Raw genomic sequence first — 18,008 nt, 5'->3', positions numbered from 1 at the left:
ATTTAAAATATGCTTGTGGATTTTTATGGCTTTTATGGACCAATCAACAACTGCAGTGAATTTGTTTCATTATTAATAAATTGTAGAGAGAAATTATAAATATGTAAAACTTTTAACTATTAACAATTTTAATTTATTTTATTGAATTATTCTTGCTATTATACATATATATATATATATATATTTATATATAAAATCCATTGCTGCAAAATGGATAAAAAAATACAATAGATAAACTTTAAATTATATATATTTGTTTAACAGTCTGCTGATAAAAATATTCTGCAACAAATAAATACTGCAAAGAATTTTATATATATATATATATATATATATATATAAAATTCTTTGCAGTATTTATTTGTTGCAAAATATTTTTATCAGCAGACTGTTAAACAAATATATATAATTTAAAGTTTATCTATTGTATTTTTTTATCCATTTTGCAGCAATGGATTTTGCCAAGAAATAAATAATAAATAATAAATTTCATGTTACACATTATTTCTCATATTACACATTATTTTCAACAATTAAAATATAATTATCCGTATACCGCAGAAAATGTAATTCATCTTCTGGATCACTTGCTGGATCATTAGCTTCTTGCGTGCGTAAAGATACGTTATCATAATTACAATCCATGGTGACCATAACGATGATGATACTGTTCTTCAACGTTTTTTCTTTTGACATCAGGATAAGCTCAGGTTGTATAGATCACTTTGAATAACAGTACAACAGTAGACGAATAATCATCATGTCGAAAACTTCACCGAATGCCATTGGTATTAGATAAAGTGAAAATATTCTCCCTCGATTATGTAGACAATTTACATTTTAAAAGTTTATGCTTTTGATGTCTTTTGTTGTTCGCTTATGGCAAATTGAAATTATTGTGGTAATTGCAATTTACAAAATCGATGATTGTATTAACGGCCGTTTGATGTTTTGTCATCATTAAAGCTTTCCAATTATATGTATATATCTCCGCAATGTATTTTGACGTTTATAAACAGACATTAATATTAATATCTTATTTGAGTAGCTCAGCTATTTTCTTTTTGTATGATATAATATTTACTATCTTACGATAAAAAGTGACATATTCTTCTCTCACAGTTATTATATGTATATATATTATAATATATATATTCTATAAATGCATATCAAAATTAATTATCATTGATTTGCATTTCAATTCTAAATAAATATTAGTTTAAAAAAAACTATATATATTGCTTGAAACAGAAAGAAAAAATAGAATTTGCAAATACATATTTGTCACAATAAGATACGACAATTAAAATACATAAGACAATATTTATCATGTTTGTTAAAAAAATGAATATAACAAAATTCATTGCAATGAAGTTTACTTTATAAAGTAACAATTATATTATAAGCGTTTCACTGTTTGTTACAGAGTGGATTTGAAGCTAAAAATTGCAATACTTGAATGTATCTGATGTACGTTTTATCGAAAACGTTTTATCGAAAAACTGAAGATTGAGATTTGAGATAATTTAATATGCTGAAATATTATTTTACAAAGTGTGTTCCGAAGGACATCAATTTTACAGATTAACAACTAAAATAATCTGCCTTATTTATTGTCTGATTTTGACAGAAAAAGGTTATATAAAAGACATATACATATAATATACATATATTACATACACAGATATTTTGGTATTATTATATACTTAAATTACACATATGTTTATATTTTTTTTTTACTGAAGAGAATAAGTATTATAAATATTACAAACATAATAAGTTATCTCCAAGTATATTCATTTTTTCCAACATAAGAAATAATAAAAAAAGATTAAGTTAAGTAAAAATTAAATTCCGTTTTTAATAATAATATAGTGTCACAATTCTAAACATTGTAAAACATTATGTTTGTTATATTTATATTTTCTGAATTATTATGCAAATCATATTTGTGTGCAAACCTTTTCTTTAAATAATTTTTCTTAATTTCTTTTTTGTTTTTGATCATTATCCTTTATTTTATATTCTATTTACGACTATTTTATATTCTATTTATTCTATTTAGGGCCAGTTTCACCATCGTTGATTAAATTATATCTTTGTCTCTTTTCAGATACGTTCTTAAAAAGAGTTGAAGATATAGTTTGATCGGAGGTTGAAGTTAATCGACATTGATGAAACTGACTCTTAAACGTACGCAATATACCTTTTGTTTCAATTGTTCGCTTTTAAAAATAAAACAGCGATCGAATATGATTGATTCATGATCTACAATATTTTTGTAAAAAATGTGACATGAGAGAATAAAAATACTGATAATTTCATGTTATGTATAAGTAATAAACATGTTAAAATTTACCGTCATAAATGAAGGCAGGGACAGATTGAATTTTTCAATTGCTGCAATTTTGCAATCTAGATTGTTAGCCATTATCAGTAACAAGAATGTACGTTTCATTGATGGTGCAAATTGATACCAAGCTTCATCAAATGCTTTATCTGTCACTTCGATACTCTGTACATTAGATACAAAAGAATAATATACGAAAACAAGAGAAAAGATTAACAAACATATGTCGTTTTTTATTTAATTTTCTCAACATTTATATATATTTTATAATAATTTTTATGAATAAACAAGATTGTGTACGCGAGCGTACACATGTAAGTTATCTTTTCTTTGTTTACTCTTAATTTATATTCATTATATTGATTAGAAACTAGTTAGATAAATAAAAATACGAAAAATCTGCATCTAATTAATATAAATAATATTTAATAATTAGGAATAACTGTAGACGACCCAACTGGCTTAATTGATTTTTATTAATTCAATGTCATATAAAAATACAGACTACGTTTCGACCTTTGGTTCAGGTCCTTATCAAGTCTAAAATTAAAAGAAGAAAATGATTTTCTTTTTGATATATTTGTATTATTATTTTTTATATCTTTTAATTTTAGACTTGATAAGGACCTGAACCAAAGGTCGAAACGTAGTCTGTATTTTTATATGACATCGAATTAATAAAAATCAATTAAGCCAGTTGGATCGTCCACAGTTATTCCTAATTTTATTCTTCACTGGCGATACAAAAATACTTGCAATATTTAATAAGTTATATGAAAATGATATGGCTCTGTAATAAGCAAGCGAGGTACTGTTTCGCAGAAAAATTTTTTTATTCTTTACAAATTCAAGAAAATTGCGTTTCGGTTCTTATGGACCTTCTTCAGCGCTAAACGATCATATACAAAAAAATTTACTATATCATTAAATCATATGGTGACGCAAAAAATTATTACATAAAAAGTGGATTCTACATAAAGCCGACATTAGACATGTCTCGATTAAAGAAATATAATGAACAAAATTAATAAAATATAATATCTACATTGAGGAGTCAGCGTGGTAAAATTAAAAACAAAAAAGAAACGAATAATGGAATCAGAAGCGATTTTTTTGTCAGTATCCATGTTTCCAATCCTGTGTGTCTATCTTTTTATGTAATAAGTTTTTGCGTCACCATATGATTTAATGATATAGTAAATTTTTTTGTATATGATCGATTAGCGCTAAAAAAGGTCCATGAGATTAGACCGAAACGTCCGCGATTTTCTTGAATTTGTATGAAATAAAAAAATTTTTCTTGCGAAACAATTATCTCGCTTGCTTATTACAATCATATCATTTTCATTTAATATTTATTTTGATTAATAAGCAATCCTAAACATATTTTTAGTTATTAATATTTTATAAGTTATGTTATTTTTAATATTAAATTATCATTGTTTACGCAGAAAAGAATAATTTTAGTAATATAAGTAAGTAAATCTTACCGCGTCTGATAATGTTTGCACAGAAGAACATAGCAAAAAGAACTGCGTTACTGAACCCATTGTAAACGATAAGACTGAAACTGCCTCCATGAGTGTCATATACGGCACCTAAAAATTGATAAATACACTTCGTTAAAAAACTAAATAAAGAATATACGCATAGAACCACTCTACATTTTTTATTTCTTTGTTGAAAAAATTGTCTGTCTATACAAAACTAAATAAATTATTTAAATTTTTTGCATTGCTAATTTTTTTATTTTATTTAATCATTAAATCACAAATGCGAAATATTTGTTCACTTTTATTTAAAAATAATGCATGATAAAATAAAAAATAAAATCTGCAGTAATTCAATATTAAACAAGATAAAATTTAAAATTTGCGTTATTACTTATTATATAAAGTAAGTAATAATTTTTCAAATAGAATCAAATAGAATCTTATACAAGACATAATTATTTTATTTAGATATGGAGTTGCCAATAAGTATTCAAAACACTTAAAAAAAAAACAAATTTCTATTCTCTATTCTTTATTCTCTTTGAGGTTTGTTAATGTTTGTTATCAATACTTACTGAACTCATTAAGATACCTATGAAGCCAAACCGAAGAACACTGTTGATATATAATAGACTGAAGTTCACAGATAGAAGTTTCCTTAGCAAAAATGATATGCTAAAACACAACGTAGAATGCATATATAAAATATATAAAATATTGAATATAATAAAACTGTATTCTATACATATAAAATATGTATCATACAATAATAAATTGAGATTTTATTAAACATTATAGAATTTATAAAAAAATGTACACAAAATCACATTAGATTTGAGTAATGTTGTTGTTTATCATCTTACGAATATTTTAAAAGCTTAGTTATTTAATTACGATTTTATAATTCAAGTGTCTCAAAAAATATTTTTCTTTTATACTTACTGCAAAACAGTATTTTGTTGTCGACATAATGCTTTCAACTTTTTTTCTGCTATAGAATGATGTTCTTTTCGAGACTCGTCACAATTGTCCTGTGAATCTCGAAATAATAATGATAACTTTATCGCTATGTATCGATATTGTGCGGTTAGCATCAATACCAGATGCATCATGTATATGTCCACACTGTATTTCTTCAAAAAGCTGTATACATTGGTAATTGTCATAAAGACAGTTGACCAAATCAAGACGCCGATTGAGAATGGCTCAGGTCTGACAGCGGCTGGCAAATTGTAATCTACGTAGAAAAAAGTAGTCTTTTCAAAAACCAATAAAATTGGCTGTAATGTCCATACGGTAATGGATATTATGCCAACTGCCCCATAAATTACAAACGGCATTATTATTGGTTTCAGAGTCGTCTTCACAATATTCTCCATGATTTCGTCCGCAGTTTCTAGAATGCCATTCATTTTGTGGATCAGTTGTACCACTATTTTTTTTTGTACGTAAATACGCGTAAACAAAAAAAACGACTCGATGATGACAACTACGGAGACGACAACTACGGCGACAGTGCCGTCTTTTAAAGCCTTTTCTTTTGGCGTCATGATTATTCCGGCGAACAATACGATCGTGTAAATCAGATGTAATAACCAAAGGAAGGCACTATATATACGCCACAGTATTGGAAATGGCGAGCCATCAGCTGCTACCAGTAATAGATTCCCCGAGAGCATGTTTGCTCGATTGTTTAAAGTATTCACATTTTGAAAATTTATTTTTTTCATATTGTGTTGCTCGCGATGAATTTAAACTGCGTTGGTAAATTTAGCTTATAAGAATTAAGATCTTGTACTTGCATTAATCTCTGTACAACTGTCGCGTACGCTTCTTCCTGTATAAGTGAAAATGAATGACAAATCAGTATTTCAAAATTATCTAAGTATACTCAGGAATTTACGATTCTCTTTGAACTTTTGTTTCTGCTTGGCTATAATTAATATTTAATACGCATACGACGAACATTTCTTTTCTTTTGTTATATTGCTTAGTTTGCAGTCTTACTATGTAGACATTTTAGAATTTAATTATTCTTCAAGGCACGTTTCAAGTGGATAAATAATAGATAAAAGGTTCTTTGTGTTATTAAGAAAATGTAGTTTATAATTAAATGTCCTGATATACGAAGTGATAATTCATTAAATGTGACTATACATCTTTCATTCTGTTTACTAGGAATATATGAAACGTAATAATTAAGTTCTTTGTACTACCCTTTACATTGTAAGGTGGTAATTATCTTATAGCAATCTGTCGAATATCGTATTGGCGTAATATTGGCGATTTGTCAGAAATTTAGTATCGTAGAATAATTTGACGAGTTTGACTGACGCCTGCATTTTGTCAACTAAAATATATAACTTAATTTGTAAAAAAAAATGAGTAAAAAACTGCAGACACAAAAAATGTTTTGTAAGCTAACCATGGATTAATTAATGAATGCATCTGTATTAAACGTAGATTGAGCTTCACAGTAAGTTTTTTCCTTTTGATTTACGAATAAGTGTAAGATAACAAATTGCGAAATTGATAAAACGTTCACCTATTACTTTTTGAATTATTGCGATATAACACTTTAATATTCTGCTTTCGATTTACATTCAAATTTACATTAGAATAACATTTTTTTTTTTTTAGATTCGTCAGTGGAGTTTCTTTCGTGAAATTTTGTAGCAAATTTTATTATAGTGTAACAATAGTTTATACTATCATTAGTAATGAAATGTATTATATAGTCATTCACCAAACATTAAAATTTATAAAAAATTTATAGATAAAATATCTATGTATATAATAAGATTTCAATAATATTGTAACTTAATTTTTTCAAGATTTTTTGAAAGTGAATATATAAAAGCACAGTCATTTAATTACAACTTATTATTAATATATGCGCAGTCATACGACAAACGCGATGACATTTCTTTTTTTCTATTTTTTTTAGTCTGTAATTAATGTGTAGATACTTATAATATTCTCGGTGAAACAGAATGTCTTCGGGCAGATAATGATTTTAGTTGGTTTTATATTTTATAATATATTATAAGGAAGCATGAGAATTTATACTGATTAATGATTTATTTAGTACAGCGCTCTATTTTTTATTCTGTTTATTGAGAATATAGACATAAGTTTCCTTATTCCATCTACTAGACATGTAGCCGGGATCGTGAAGTCCCTTGTACTACTTCCCTACATTGCAGGACGGCAATTATCTTATGGCTCTCCATCTAACAATGCAAAATCTGGAATCTAGGAAAGCCACAGGACAATTTGCCATTCTCGCAATTCGTCAACTGAAATATATCTGCCATGGACTTAATGTGTGATGGGCAAAAATTAGCTATAACTGATAAAATTCTACAAAATATTGTAGAGCAATGTTAACTATAAAGTATCAATTAACAAATGCATTTTGATTAATCGCAAATCGACCATCAGTAAGTTTTTTCTTTTAATAAGAGATTTCTGCTATAATGAGATATAAACGATTTCAGATGAAAATTATATAATTCTAATGGTGTGTTATTATTTAAATAATTTTTGCGTATCAAGCACGAAAATTTAATTTTGACATTTAATTAATTTAAAATTAATTTACTTTGAAAGACAGAGTAAAACAAAAGAATAAAAACCTTTAAAATTTTTAAAGTTTTGTTTTTTAGTTTTCAAGATATCTAATTTTATCTCTGTTAAGTAGAAAATCTGTGACTTAAATCTGTATATTAAAAAATTAAGGTATTTAATATACATATATTGATGCCATATATAATATCTATGTAATGCGATTTACTTTTCTATAAATAAGAATGCATTTGTTATAAAAATGTCTTTTTTTTATTTCGCACTTGTCTTGGTTTATTAATCGATCATTATCATTAATATTAATGCACTTACTTAGAAAGTTAAAAATATATTACACATGTTAAATGTATTAAATAATAATATGTCATTATGCCTGTTACAAAGTAAAATGCGTTTCTATAAAAAGATTTTTTTTGCAAACAGATTTTGCAAACACCTAAGCATTTAACAATAGAAGATCCGAATCCATTACATAAAAATGAATTAAAGAACAATTATAAGTTCTCTACCATTACAAACATTTGATAAATGTGTTATTGTATTACTTCAGGAAAGAGAATAATCTTTTTCATTATTTATAAAACTTTTATCTTTTAATGTACGTATTATAGTAGTTCCAGATCTTTCAACGTATTATTTTAGAATTTATGCGTTATAGAAGCATATATAACGCATACAAATTTCTTATAAATAATACACATCTTTTGTTTCTTCTCTCTAAAGCAATGTATATAACAAATAATATCACGCAGTTGTCATATCGCGTTACGCACGTTGTACATAAAGTTCAACTTTGCTATTTCAGACTAAAAATTCTTGCGTAAAAGATTGACTAGAAGAATACTGATAACCGTGCAGATCATACTCGAAGTATATAAAAATGACGCGCTGCTTTGAACATATCCATCCAGACGATGATACACCTTTCTATTGCCGAGCTCCTGTTCGGATCTGTAATTGAACTTCAGAGTGCCATTTTTGCTGTGCACTTGTTTGAACACATTCACCTGTGTGTGTGTATTAGACATTAAAACAATTATTATGTTATTTTAATAAGAGATTTTTTTTATATAAAAAAAAAAATTATTTTATGACAAGTCCTTTAAAAAAATTACATGTCTGTTAAAATAAATATTTTGCATAATTTTATGTTCAAATTACCTGCGCTTCTGATACCGGCAGTTTTTCAGTCATAACAAACCACATTACAGATTCTTGGCATCCCGGCGTAGTCAAGGATCCCTCATAACGATAATACGTCGTATGATCTTTCGGTAGCAGCAATAAAGGTATCAGTTTGGTTCTTATCGGTGCCATGCTCTTTCCCACCCAATGCGACACTCTTTTTGTCGTCTCCAAAATCGGGATCAAATCCGGATTATCATAACTGTTGAACTATAACGAAATATCACAATTAACGTCATGTCTATATAACATAGTTTAAAAAAATTATTGATTGATAAGAAGAAGACACGAGCAAATAATAAAAATATTCATACTTCAAACAGAACCGCGACAACGACAATCCCGTTCTGATGCTGCACAGCTTCGCTAAAATTCTCGTACTGATTATCGTAATGCACTAAATGCAACTCCAAGGGATCACGGAAACCGTCCACGGTATGTTCGGCGCTCCAGTGAAAATGCATTTGCTCCAGAACATATACTGATGGCAAACTTCCACCGCTTAGATGGATCGGTACACCATCCAATTGAATTTGTACTATAAAATAATTTGATTTCTTCTTGTTAATATACAATTAACGAATTTTCAATTAAATCATTGATAAATACAAATAATGCTGAGTTAAGATCCCTTTTAATACATTCATTACGATAAGAGTTAACTTATTTAGTTAAAAAGAATAATTATGATAAAAATATTAATCTTCTCTCTTATTATTTTGAACAAAATTTCAAAAGTAAAATGTTGAATATATATAAAAAAAATTTTAAATATGGAACAAACATGAATAATAAAAGAAATATAATAAATGTATTATGATACTGATGACCAGAAAAAATAACTGAAAATATACACATATTTCTAAATATAAAAATATTAAAACATAATTTATTGCAATTTATTTATTTACTGGTATGTCCATTGCTAGTCAGCTTGGCAGAAAATGCAAAATCATATCGATCGAACTTGAGAGCACCAAGATCAGTTCTTATGGCATCTTCCGTCACGATATCGATCGGTGATTGCTTCTTTCCTGTCGTGCACATTCCCGGCCAGCTCTTTGGTCCTGTGGAATTATTTATAATAATCATAGTAATACGCACATAATATAATTTTAGTTAGCATAATGCAACAGTTTAATTATTATACAAAGTTGAATTATTATATAATATTATTACAGATATATTTAAGACAATATTATTATACATATATAAGCTAAAAGAGAATTATAGTTTGGGATTCACATGACATATACAACTCTTGCGTTATTTTCTAAAAACGGCTTTTTTATATTTTTAATATTTTTATATCTTTGATAATATGTGTTAAAATAAATCGCAAATATTAATAAAAAGAATTAGAAGTATTTTTAATTATAGCAAAATAAGATCTATTTTTATATATTGAAAATCATTGATTAATGATTATTTGAAGAAATAAATAAGTATCCATATTTTATTTTCACAGTTATAACAAATTTTCTTTATCTCTTAAATCTGGATTAATAACTATCAATACTTTTCAATTATTTTTAAAAAAGAATACGTCATCGTTAAATGTGTCATTTGAAAACATTCTTTAGATAGAACATTGACATAGCGTTATGGTTGAAAATGCGAACGTGATATTTTAATCATAATACATAATACATTTATAAAGTTATCATTAATATCTATGCGTTATGATTACATCGTATTGAATTACAAGTTCGATGCAAGAAGATAACAATGGCTTCAATAAAACACTTTTTAATAGAAAGAAGACATAAAAAAAGTACTGAAATTAGAATAGAAGCTAAGTTAATAGTATGCAATAATTAAGGTTACAAATCTTTTAATTGACTTTAGTATATGCTTATCGCAAAAAAAATAGTTATATAAACGCATAATATGCGATAAACATATTAAACATTAATTAAAAGATTTTTGAGATTGTTTTAGATAGATTTATGGCAATAAAACATAAATAAAGTTAAACGATAATATTAACGATAGTTTAGAGTTAGTTTTTCAAGAGTTCGCATCAAGTAAATAAACTAGTTTATAGTCTTACGAAAGACTAAAATTATTTTAGACCTTCGTAGTAATTTGCGCAATAATTTGCACACACACACACACACACACACACACACACACACACACACACACACACACACACACACACACACACACACACACACACACACACACACGAGAGCATTGTTAATTCATAATGTTCATTCATACTGAAGCATGTAAGCACAGCTACCACAAATAAGCGCTCTTGTATAATGTAATCTTGATAATAATGAATTATATAATAATAAATGTTTATATATACTCGTATATTGGTGATTAAATAAATAAACTGATGATTAATTTATATTAAATATGTACATACCACAGAAATTTAAAATATTAAAATTTAAAATATTTTTAACATAAAATAGAGATACATATAAAAACATTAACTATAAATATAAACTATTATATAAATATAACACATTAAACTATAAATATAAAATTTTTTAAAAATATAAGATTTTTAAAAAAACAGATTTTTGGGTCTTCTTTATTTGCAGATTTGAATTTTTTTTTTACTTCATCAAAGGAAATTTAATACTAATTGTGTTGTTTAAATATCTTCAACTGATTCAAGGTTGCCGTTACTTAGTCGCTAATAGCCTACATGTAAGTTTTACATAAGCTAAATGATAATAATGTGCTTATTGCATTCTTTGCAAATAAAATTTTTGAAACATCGAAATTTGAAATTATGATGACCCTCTATTTTGCGATTGATAAATACCTACTATTGAAAAACAGATAAGCGTTGATTGATAAAATAAATACGATTCGATGCTTATGTTCCTTTGTGTGTATATTCTTACAAAATATATTGTCGTAAAAGACAAAAGCATTATATATTGTCAATGTTTCTGATAAATCGTTTCTATGTTGCGAAATAAAAAGATAATAAGTAAATAATTGTTTCCTTAACTCAATATATATATATATATATATATATATATATATATATATCAGCAATGATTGACGTTATCTCTATTCAGGAAATTGATGCTCTTTTAGATAGGATTAACTTTTAAAAAAGCATTGCATTTGTTAAGCACCATTTATTAAAAAGAATTGTCTTTGACATCGATTGTAAATCATACATGCGTATAAATGTGCAAAATGTAAAAGTTTTATTATAATTATCGTAATTACCAGATTTGCCCCAATATTCCCATTCAAGCGCTGTCACTGCTTGTAAACCTGAAAATAGGCAACGTTTTTGTATTTAATTTTTTGTATTTAAGAATTTATTTTTCAGTGCTTATGGTTGCTCTAGAAAGAAACTGTTGTAGCACAAATAATACAATTACACGTTCATTCCACTATTCCATTCATAACAAGCAAGTGAAATAGTGAGACGCGAATTAACCTTGCCCATAAATTGTCCCAACACATATATAGATATTAATAATTCTTACGTTGAACTGCTAATTTCAAACAGTATTCTGAGAAATAACAATTCTTATATTTCAGAACAATATCTCTTGAATAACATTTTAATTATCATGTTTTCCAATTAGTTTGTACAATAGTTTATTCAGATTTTTTAAATAAAGTCCTATATTATTATAAAAATACATATAATTATATAATTATATATACATATAATTACGTTTATTTATAAATATTATTTAATTTAAAGAAAATAGAAGATACTTTTCAGAGATATTAATCACAACAATATTTATATCAAAAACAATAGTTATATTTGTTGTTAAGACCAATTTTATATATGTAAAACGATTATACACAGCATGCGTAATAAAATAATACATCCCCGTAGTTAACAATACATTTCAACACATAAGATGATTTTTTCAACTTCAATCTTCCGGTTGCTTATAATTATACCTTTAGATGCAAATGCGAATGAGAATTCCAAATGAAATTTTGAAGAACGTGTGCTATAATAATCGCGAGCTAAAGCCGGCGCTGACTTCGTCCTCGTGGTATCAATTTGTCGAGTTTGCACGAACTGCCAATAAAATAATTGTTTTAACGCTCGCGCCACGCGAACGGCTTGCCATATCGCGAGCGTGTTCCTTCCATTGGGCTCGATAAGTAATTGAACACGCGCGCCAGGAAACAGAATTGACCCCATTGACCGTTCAGGGTCACGTCGAATTCACACTTGTTCCTAATCGTATTTTATCGTCGTGGTCGAAGAAGAAAAGGGCGAGTAAATTCAAGCAAAAGTGATCGTATTCGAGCGAAAGCTGTTCTCGTGATGGTCAATTGAATGAACAATCGGTGGATAAACGCCGGCGCTTTCTAGATCAGCGCACCGGCCGCAACAACGGCCGAATCATTCAAACGACCCGCAGATTTTAATGAGCATAATGCATACTTCCGCTGCGGGGATAGCGCGCAAAATCGGCCAATCGGTATACGAGTTTCGTGCATAGTTTTAGGGATGATCAAGATGATTCGTACTATAGACATATATCGCGCGATATGTTCTGTTTCATCTTTGATTATAAAAATATTTCATTTGTTAAAAAAATTATATTAATAAAAATTATAAAATTATATTAATAAACAATTAATAGCATAATGTATAGTTAACTTGATAATATCATGTATATCAATTCTTCATGAATTAAACAGATAACGAATAGGTAAAACTTGAAAATATTTATCTTTATATTTCTATTATTAAATATTTATCCGGGCGATGTTACCAAGTCGGGAAATAAAAAGTTTAACTTTAATAGATCTATTTTTAATAAGAATAAAATCGAAAAGTATTCCTTTAGATTATCTCTCAAATCTATACATGTGAAAATATTTATACATAAATTATTTAGGCACTAGAATTCTTTTCAATAAAAGAATTTATAAATATTATTGTATATAATATTTTACTAACTTAAATATGTCGAACTAAATAGAAAAATAAAATGAATGTTTTGCATAGCTTGTGAACAAATATGCGAAACAGTAGCAATATTGTTGATTTAAATAGATAAATGCATGCTTACGACTGAGGCAGAGAGATACGAAATTATCTTAAAACTATTTCACTTAAAAGGTTTAGCATGAGAATAAGTATGAAAGAGCATTTAAGATAAATAATCGCATGACAGCTATATCCGTTAATTGGAGCTGATAAAAAAAAAGGAAAACCACACTACTGACATATATTATGTCTGACATTGAACTGTATGCAAAATTTTGCAAAAATTTATTACAACAGTAAATAATAAATTGAATGTCCTGAATGCACTGTTCACATTAATATTTCATAGATGTATAATTAAAATAAGATTAATATTAAAAATTAATAACGAAAAAAATACCTTTTCAATTAACTCCTTCATGCATACAGAAATATTTTCTGGATAAATTTGCAGACAAAATGACAAAAGTCGAGTAATCATAGCGGGAATGAGCTATCGAGCAAATGCAACGATAGGGCTCTTACCGAAAAGAAAGACAAGGTAGAAGAGATGCATCGTGGAGAGAGCTACCTGAAACGATCGCGATGGATGACACACGAGCACGATGACGACAAGTGTACGACTGATGAACGCGACGTAAATCTAACTAGATAACCCCGAGATTACACGAGGAGAGCTATCGCATGAGATTTAGCATGTACAGCGGCATGTGGCAGGGCATTGCAGTTACAGTATATGACGCGGACCAACCGGTCATCTGATTACCAGTATGTCCTATTAGGCAAACGGCATTCTTGAATACGTCAGAATTGAACTGATTTACGCTGATAATGCATTCATTTATATTATACACTAACTATTGCGAATTGAACAAATGGTGACGAAACAAATAATTCGTTCAATCTACATTTTGATTAATTAAACTATATTTTTAAAATTTTTACAATTAAATTAATGAAAGAGATGAAACGATGAAAAATATTTCAACTATTCGATTATTGCACCAAGATCACGAATCTATTCTGTTTAACAAAATCGATTCTGCAATTTTTTTCTATAACTAGAACAACACAAGCGCGCGCTACGCGCGCGCCATTCTTCGGTTTTATGTTAAAAAAAATATATTTTTAAAAATAATATAAAGTTTAAACTCGATTAATATTTTTTCATAGAAATTAGTTGATTAAAGCGTTACTTTGCTAATTAAATTTTAAAATAATATGTTAAAAAATTAAAATAGTAATATGTTATAATATCTTATTCTCGATTAATATTTTTTGACAGAAATCAGCTGATAACTGTCAAAAATATTAATCGAGTTTAAAGTATTATAACATATTATTTTTAAAACATATTATTTTAATTTTTATATCATATTATTTAAAAAATTAATTAGCAATTTAACGCTTTAATTAACTGATTTCTGTCAAAAAATATTAATAAAGCAAAAATTTGCTAATTAACTTTTAAAATAATAATATGTTATAAAAATTAAAATAGTAAAATATGTTGTAAATTATATATTATAATACTTTATTTTTGATTAATATTTTTTGACAGAAATCAATTGATAACTGTCAAAAATATTAATCAAGTTTAAAGTATTATAACATATTATTTAAAACATATTATATTATTTTAATATGAAAATTTTTTTCTAAATTGCATTGTTTATGATAGATATTCGACACACACATATGTATATACATAATTTGAATATTTTGTTTTCAGATCAATGTGTGTTGTGTACTACAACTCCGCTATTGCACGTATCGGTGAGTGAAAAATTATGTATTTATTTTATAACATTTTTATAGCGGTAATATGGAGGTGTATATAATATGTTGAAATATTAAAATAGTAACATTTTTAATAATATATTATATAATATCTTATTCGCGATTAATATTTTTTGACAAAAATCAGCCGATTATTGTCAAAAATATTAATCGAATTTAAAATATTATAACATTCCTTTCTAAAAAAGACTTGTTAATTGTAAGTCGATTCTCGCAAGTATTGTTGCATCTTTTCCGCGATGCTAATTGACTGTTTTGATTCGCATTGTGCATTATATTCGTAGCATCGAGAGGCTATCATCGCGAGAGTTAGTAGTTTAACAATTTGTTCAAAATAAAATTAATTAAAATAATATGTTATAATACTTTATCCGCGATTAATATTTTTTGACAGAAATCAGCTGATAACTGTCAAAAATATTAATCGAGTTTAAAGTATTACAACACATTTAAAATTAATATTATTATTTTATTTAATTTTATTTTGAACAAACTGTCAAACTGCTAATCCTCGCGATGACAGCCTCTCGATGCTATGAATATAACGCACAACGCGAATTTTGACAGCTAATGAGCATCGCGAAAAACGACAACAATAAACTTCTATATGCGAGTATCGACTTTATACATATCTTTTTTAGAAAATGATTTTTTTCTTTTTTCCTATAAAAGATACTATACACTTTTTTTATATTAAATGTAAAAAAGTGTAAACAAAATGCGGTCTTAGAGTTTGGTTATAACTTTGCTCGCAAGAAATGAGTAAGACATTATATTAATGTGGTAGCGATGCACCACCTTCATCGTGCGCAAACTGCAACGATATCATCCGAATCAAAATAATTCACGAACTAAACGTGGTCCACATCTTAAATTTAGACGCGCAAGTTTATGTATTCATCAATCGATTGACTGAGGTATTCGATCAACAAACAAATATCAGCATAGCTTTATCATCAATGTTATATTCATTTTGTTGAAAACAACCAATAGTCATTTATATATAAACATTTTCACAAGTCAAATTTATATAATAGAAAAAAGTTTATATTGAAACTAGGTTGAGAGAATGCAATACTTTCGTTATTCCGAAAATATTTTGGAAGAAAAAAGATATATCTTTAAGTGAGCAAAGTATCACTATAAAAATGTGATTATATATTTTAAAGCTTAAAATAAATTTTATGTAACATGAGAAGGATGATGAACAAGAAAGTCTTTACTGACTGACATATATATTGCATGTAGATATTCTTGAACATGTTTTATAAAAATTTAATTTAAAGAAACAGAATAAAAATAGATTGATATGTTAAACTTTTCACTTCTCTTTATAACAGATATATTAAATAAATATGATTTTATATCAAAAGTTATTAGTAAATAATGCTTAAATATTTTTAAATAAAATGTTATCTTACTTTAAATGCATAATTATTTTTTTTCTTTTCTTACTTTTAATACTTAATTATTATTTTTAATAAATAAAATACTGTTTCTTACTTTTAAATTTAAAAAATCACACTATATGCATCTATTTTTACATATTATTAACTGCTTTTTTTTTATCGGAATAATTTGTTTTTTCCATTTATTCGTTTTTATTCTCCTTTCTCTTATGTTTAACATACAAAATACTGCACACATGTTAATTTATGCACTCAAAAATCAAATTAATTTTTTGATATCTCTTCAAAGTCCAGTAATAACTCCGAAAAAAGAAATGCGAAATACTTTTGAAAAATCGCAAAATGTTTTACCTGTGTAAAGCGTTAGTGTGACCATTAGCAAGTGACCTAAACCCATTTTCACACGTGATGTGCTCGTTATTTTACCAAGAAGCACCTTGGACGATGATCGTCGTCCGACTGATCTACCTGGCAAATTTCTCGTCGAGAAGCTGACGTAGCCAACCCCCCGTTGTAGACTTATACTGAACTCTCGCGAAACTGCATTCTCGATCAGTCGATTTGAAAAACCGCGTGTCTTGAATCGATTGATCAATCGCGCACAACCTGGAGCGAATACTAAAATATGCAGCGCGTATATCTCCATAAAATATAACTTGTATATCTTTAGAATATAAATTCATGGAATTATCTTTACCACGGCGTAAACATTAAACTGCGTCTCAGTAAAATTGCGTAAGTATGTACTTATTGAAGTTAAAGTAAGCATTCTAAAGTATGCGAGATAAAATTAAATTTATTTATGCATATATATCCGTGCATAGTTTTGCAAAGAATAAATAATTTAACAAAGGAGAACTCTTCCTCTTGCATGATGATATGTTTAATATATCACACGATCCTCTCTCTATCTCCCCCTCAAGTTCCGATATATTCGTAATGCTATTTGGAATGCTGACGACGGTGACACATCACACCGTTAAAGCTGCTTTTATACTTGATATTATTTCAATCATCCTTTTCATTATATTTTATATAATTGGCATAATAAAAATACGTACAAGTTACGTTAAGAAAAAGGAACTTCTTTAAACCGTTTATCACACATTTTATAATATCATGTATCTATATAATAATAATCTATATAATTATAACGCACATCTGTGTAATAATTCTTCATGACATGTTTTCTTTTGGGATAAAAGAAATTATTTTATTGGCTTAGAGTG

The 18,008-nt window shown here is 27.1% G+C and overlaps 2 protein-coding genes across 5 annotated transcripts; both read right to left on the bottom strand.

Moving 5' to 3' along the window:
* Positions 1–1,922: 1,922 nt before the first annotated feature.
* Positions 1,923–5,646, bottom strand: LOC145934941 (uncharacterized). Of its 2 annotated transcripts, none has more exons than XM_083035856.1 (5): positions 4,786–5,646; positions 4,419–4,518; positions 3,841–3,948; positions 2,360–2,515; positions 1,923–2,268 (listed from the first exon to the last, which is right to left on the bottom strand). In XM_083035856.1, the coding sequence occupies exons 1-5, from the start codon at positions 5,571–5,573 to the stop codon at positions 2,215–2,217; spliced, it is 1,206 nt and encodes a 401-aa protein (XP_082891982.1). In that variant the 5' UTR covers positions 5,574–5,646; the 3' UTR covers positions 1,923–2,214. The 2 variants fall into 2 exon arrangements, with proteins under 2 accessions (XP_082891982.1, XP_082891983.1); XM_083035857.1 differs by having other exon boundaries at positions 4,419–4,500.
* A 1,259-nt stretch (positions 5,647–6,905) lies between these two features.
* LOC145935126 (carbonic anhydrase-like) lies at positions 6,906–17,332 on the bottom strand. 3 transcript variants are annotated; one of them, XM_083036231.1, is made up of 6 exons: positions 17,131–17,332; positions 11,824–11,871; positions 9,528–9,683; positions 8,931–9,154; positions 8,593–8,826; positions 6,906–8,438 (listed from the first exon to the last, which is right to left on the bottom strand). In XM_083036231.1, exons 1-6 carry the CDS (start codon positions 17,174–17,176, stop codon positions 8,238–8,240), a joined length of 909 nt encoding a protein of 302 aa, XP_082892357.1. In that variant the 5' UTR covers positions 17,177–17,332; the 3' UTR covers positions 6,906–8,237. The 3 variants fall into 3 exon arrangements, with proteins under 3 accessions (XP_082892357.1, XP_082892358.1, XP_082892359.1); XM_083036232.1 differs by lacking the exon at positions 17,131–17,332 and adding an exon at positions 14,096–14,239; XM_083036233.1 differs by lacking the exon at positions 17,131–17,332 and adding an exon at positions 13,971–14,062.
* Positions 17,333–18,008: the final 676 nt, after the last annotated feature.

This window comes from Prenolepis imparis, unplaced genomic scaffold (assembly GCF_030444845.1).
Source record: "Prenolepis imparis isolate NDT839.2.m4 unplaced genomic scaffold, iyPreImpa1.0 SCAF_4, whole genome shotgun sequence".
Lineage (NCBI taxonomy): Eukaryota > Metazoa > Arthropoda > Insecta > Hymenoptera > Formicidae > Prenolepis > Prenolepis imparis.
Note: the sequence above shows the minus strand (reverse complement) of the source record. Positions and strands in the feature narration are given on the sequence as shown.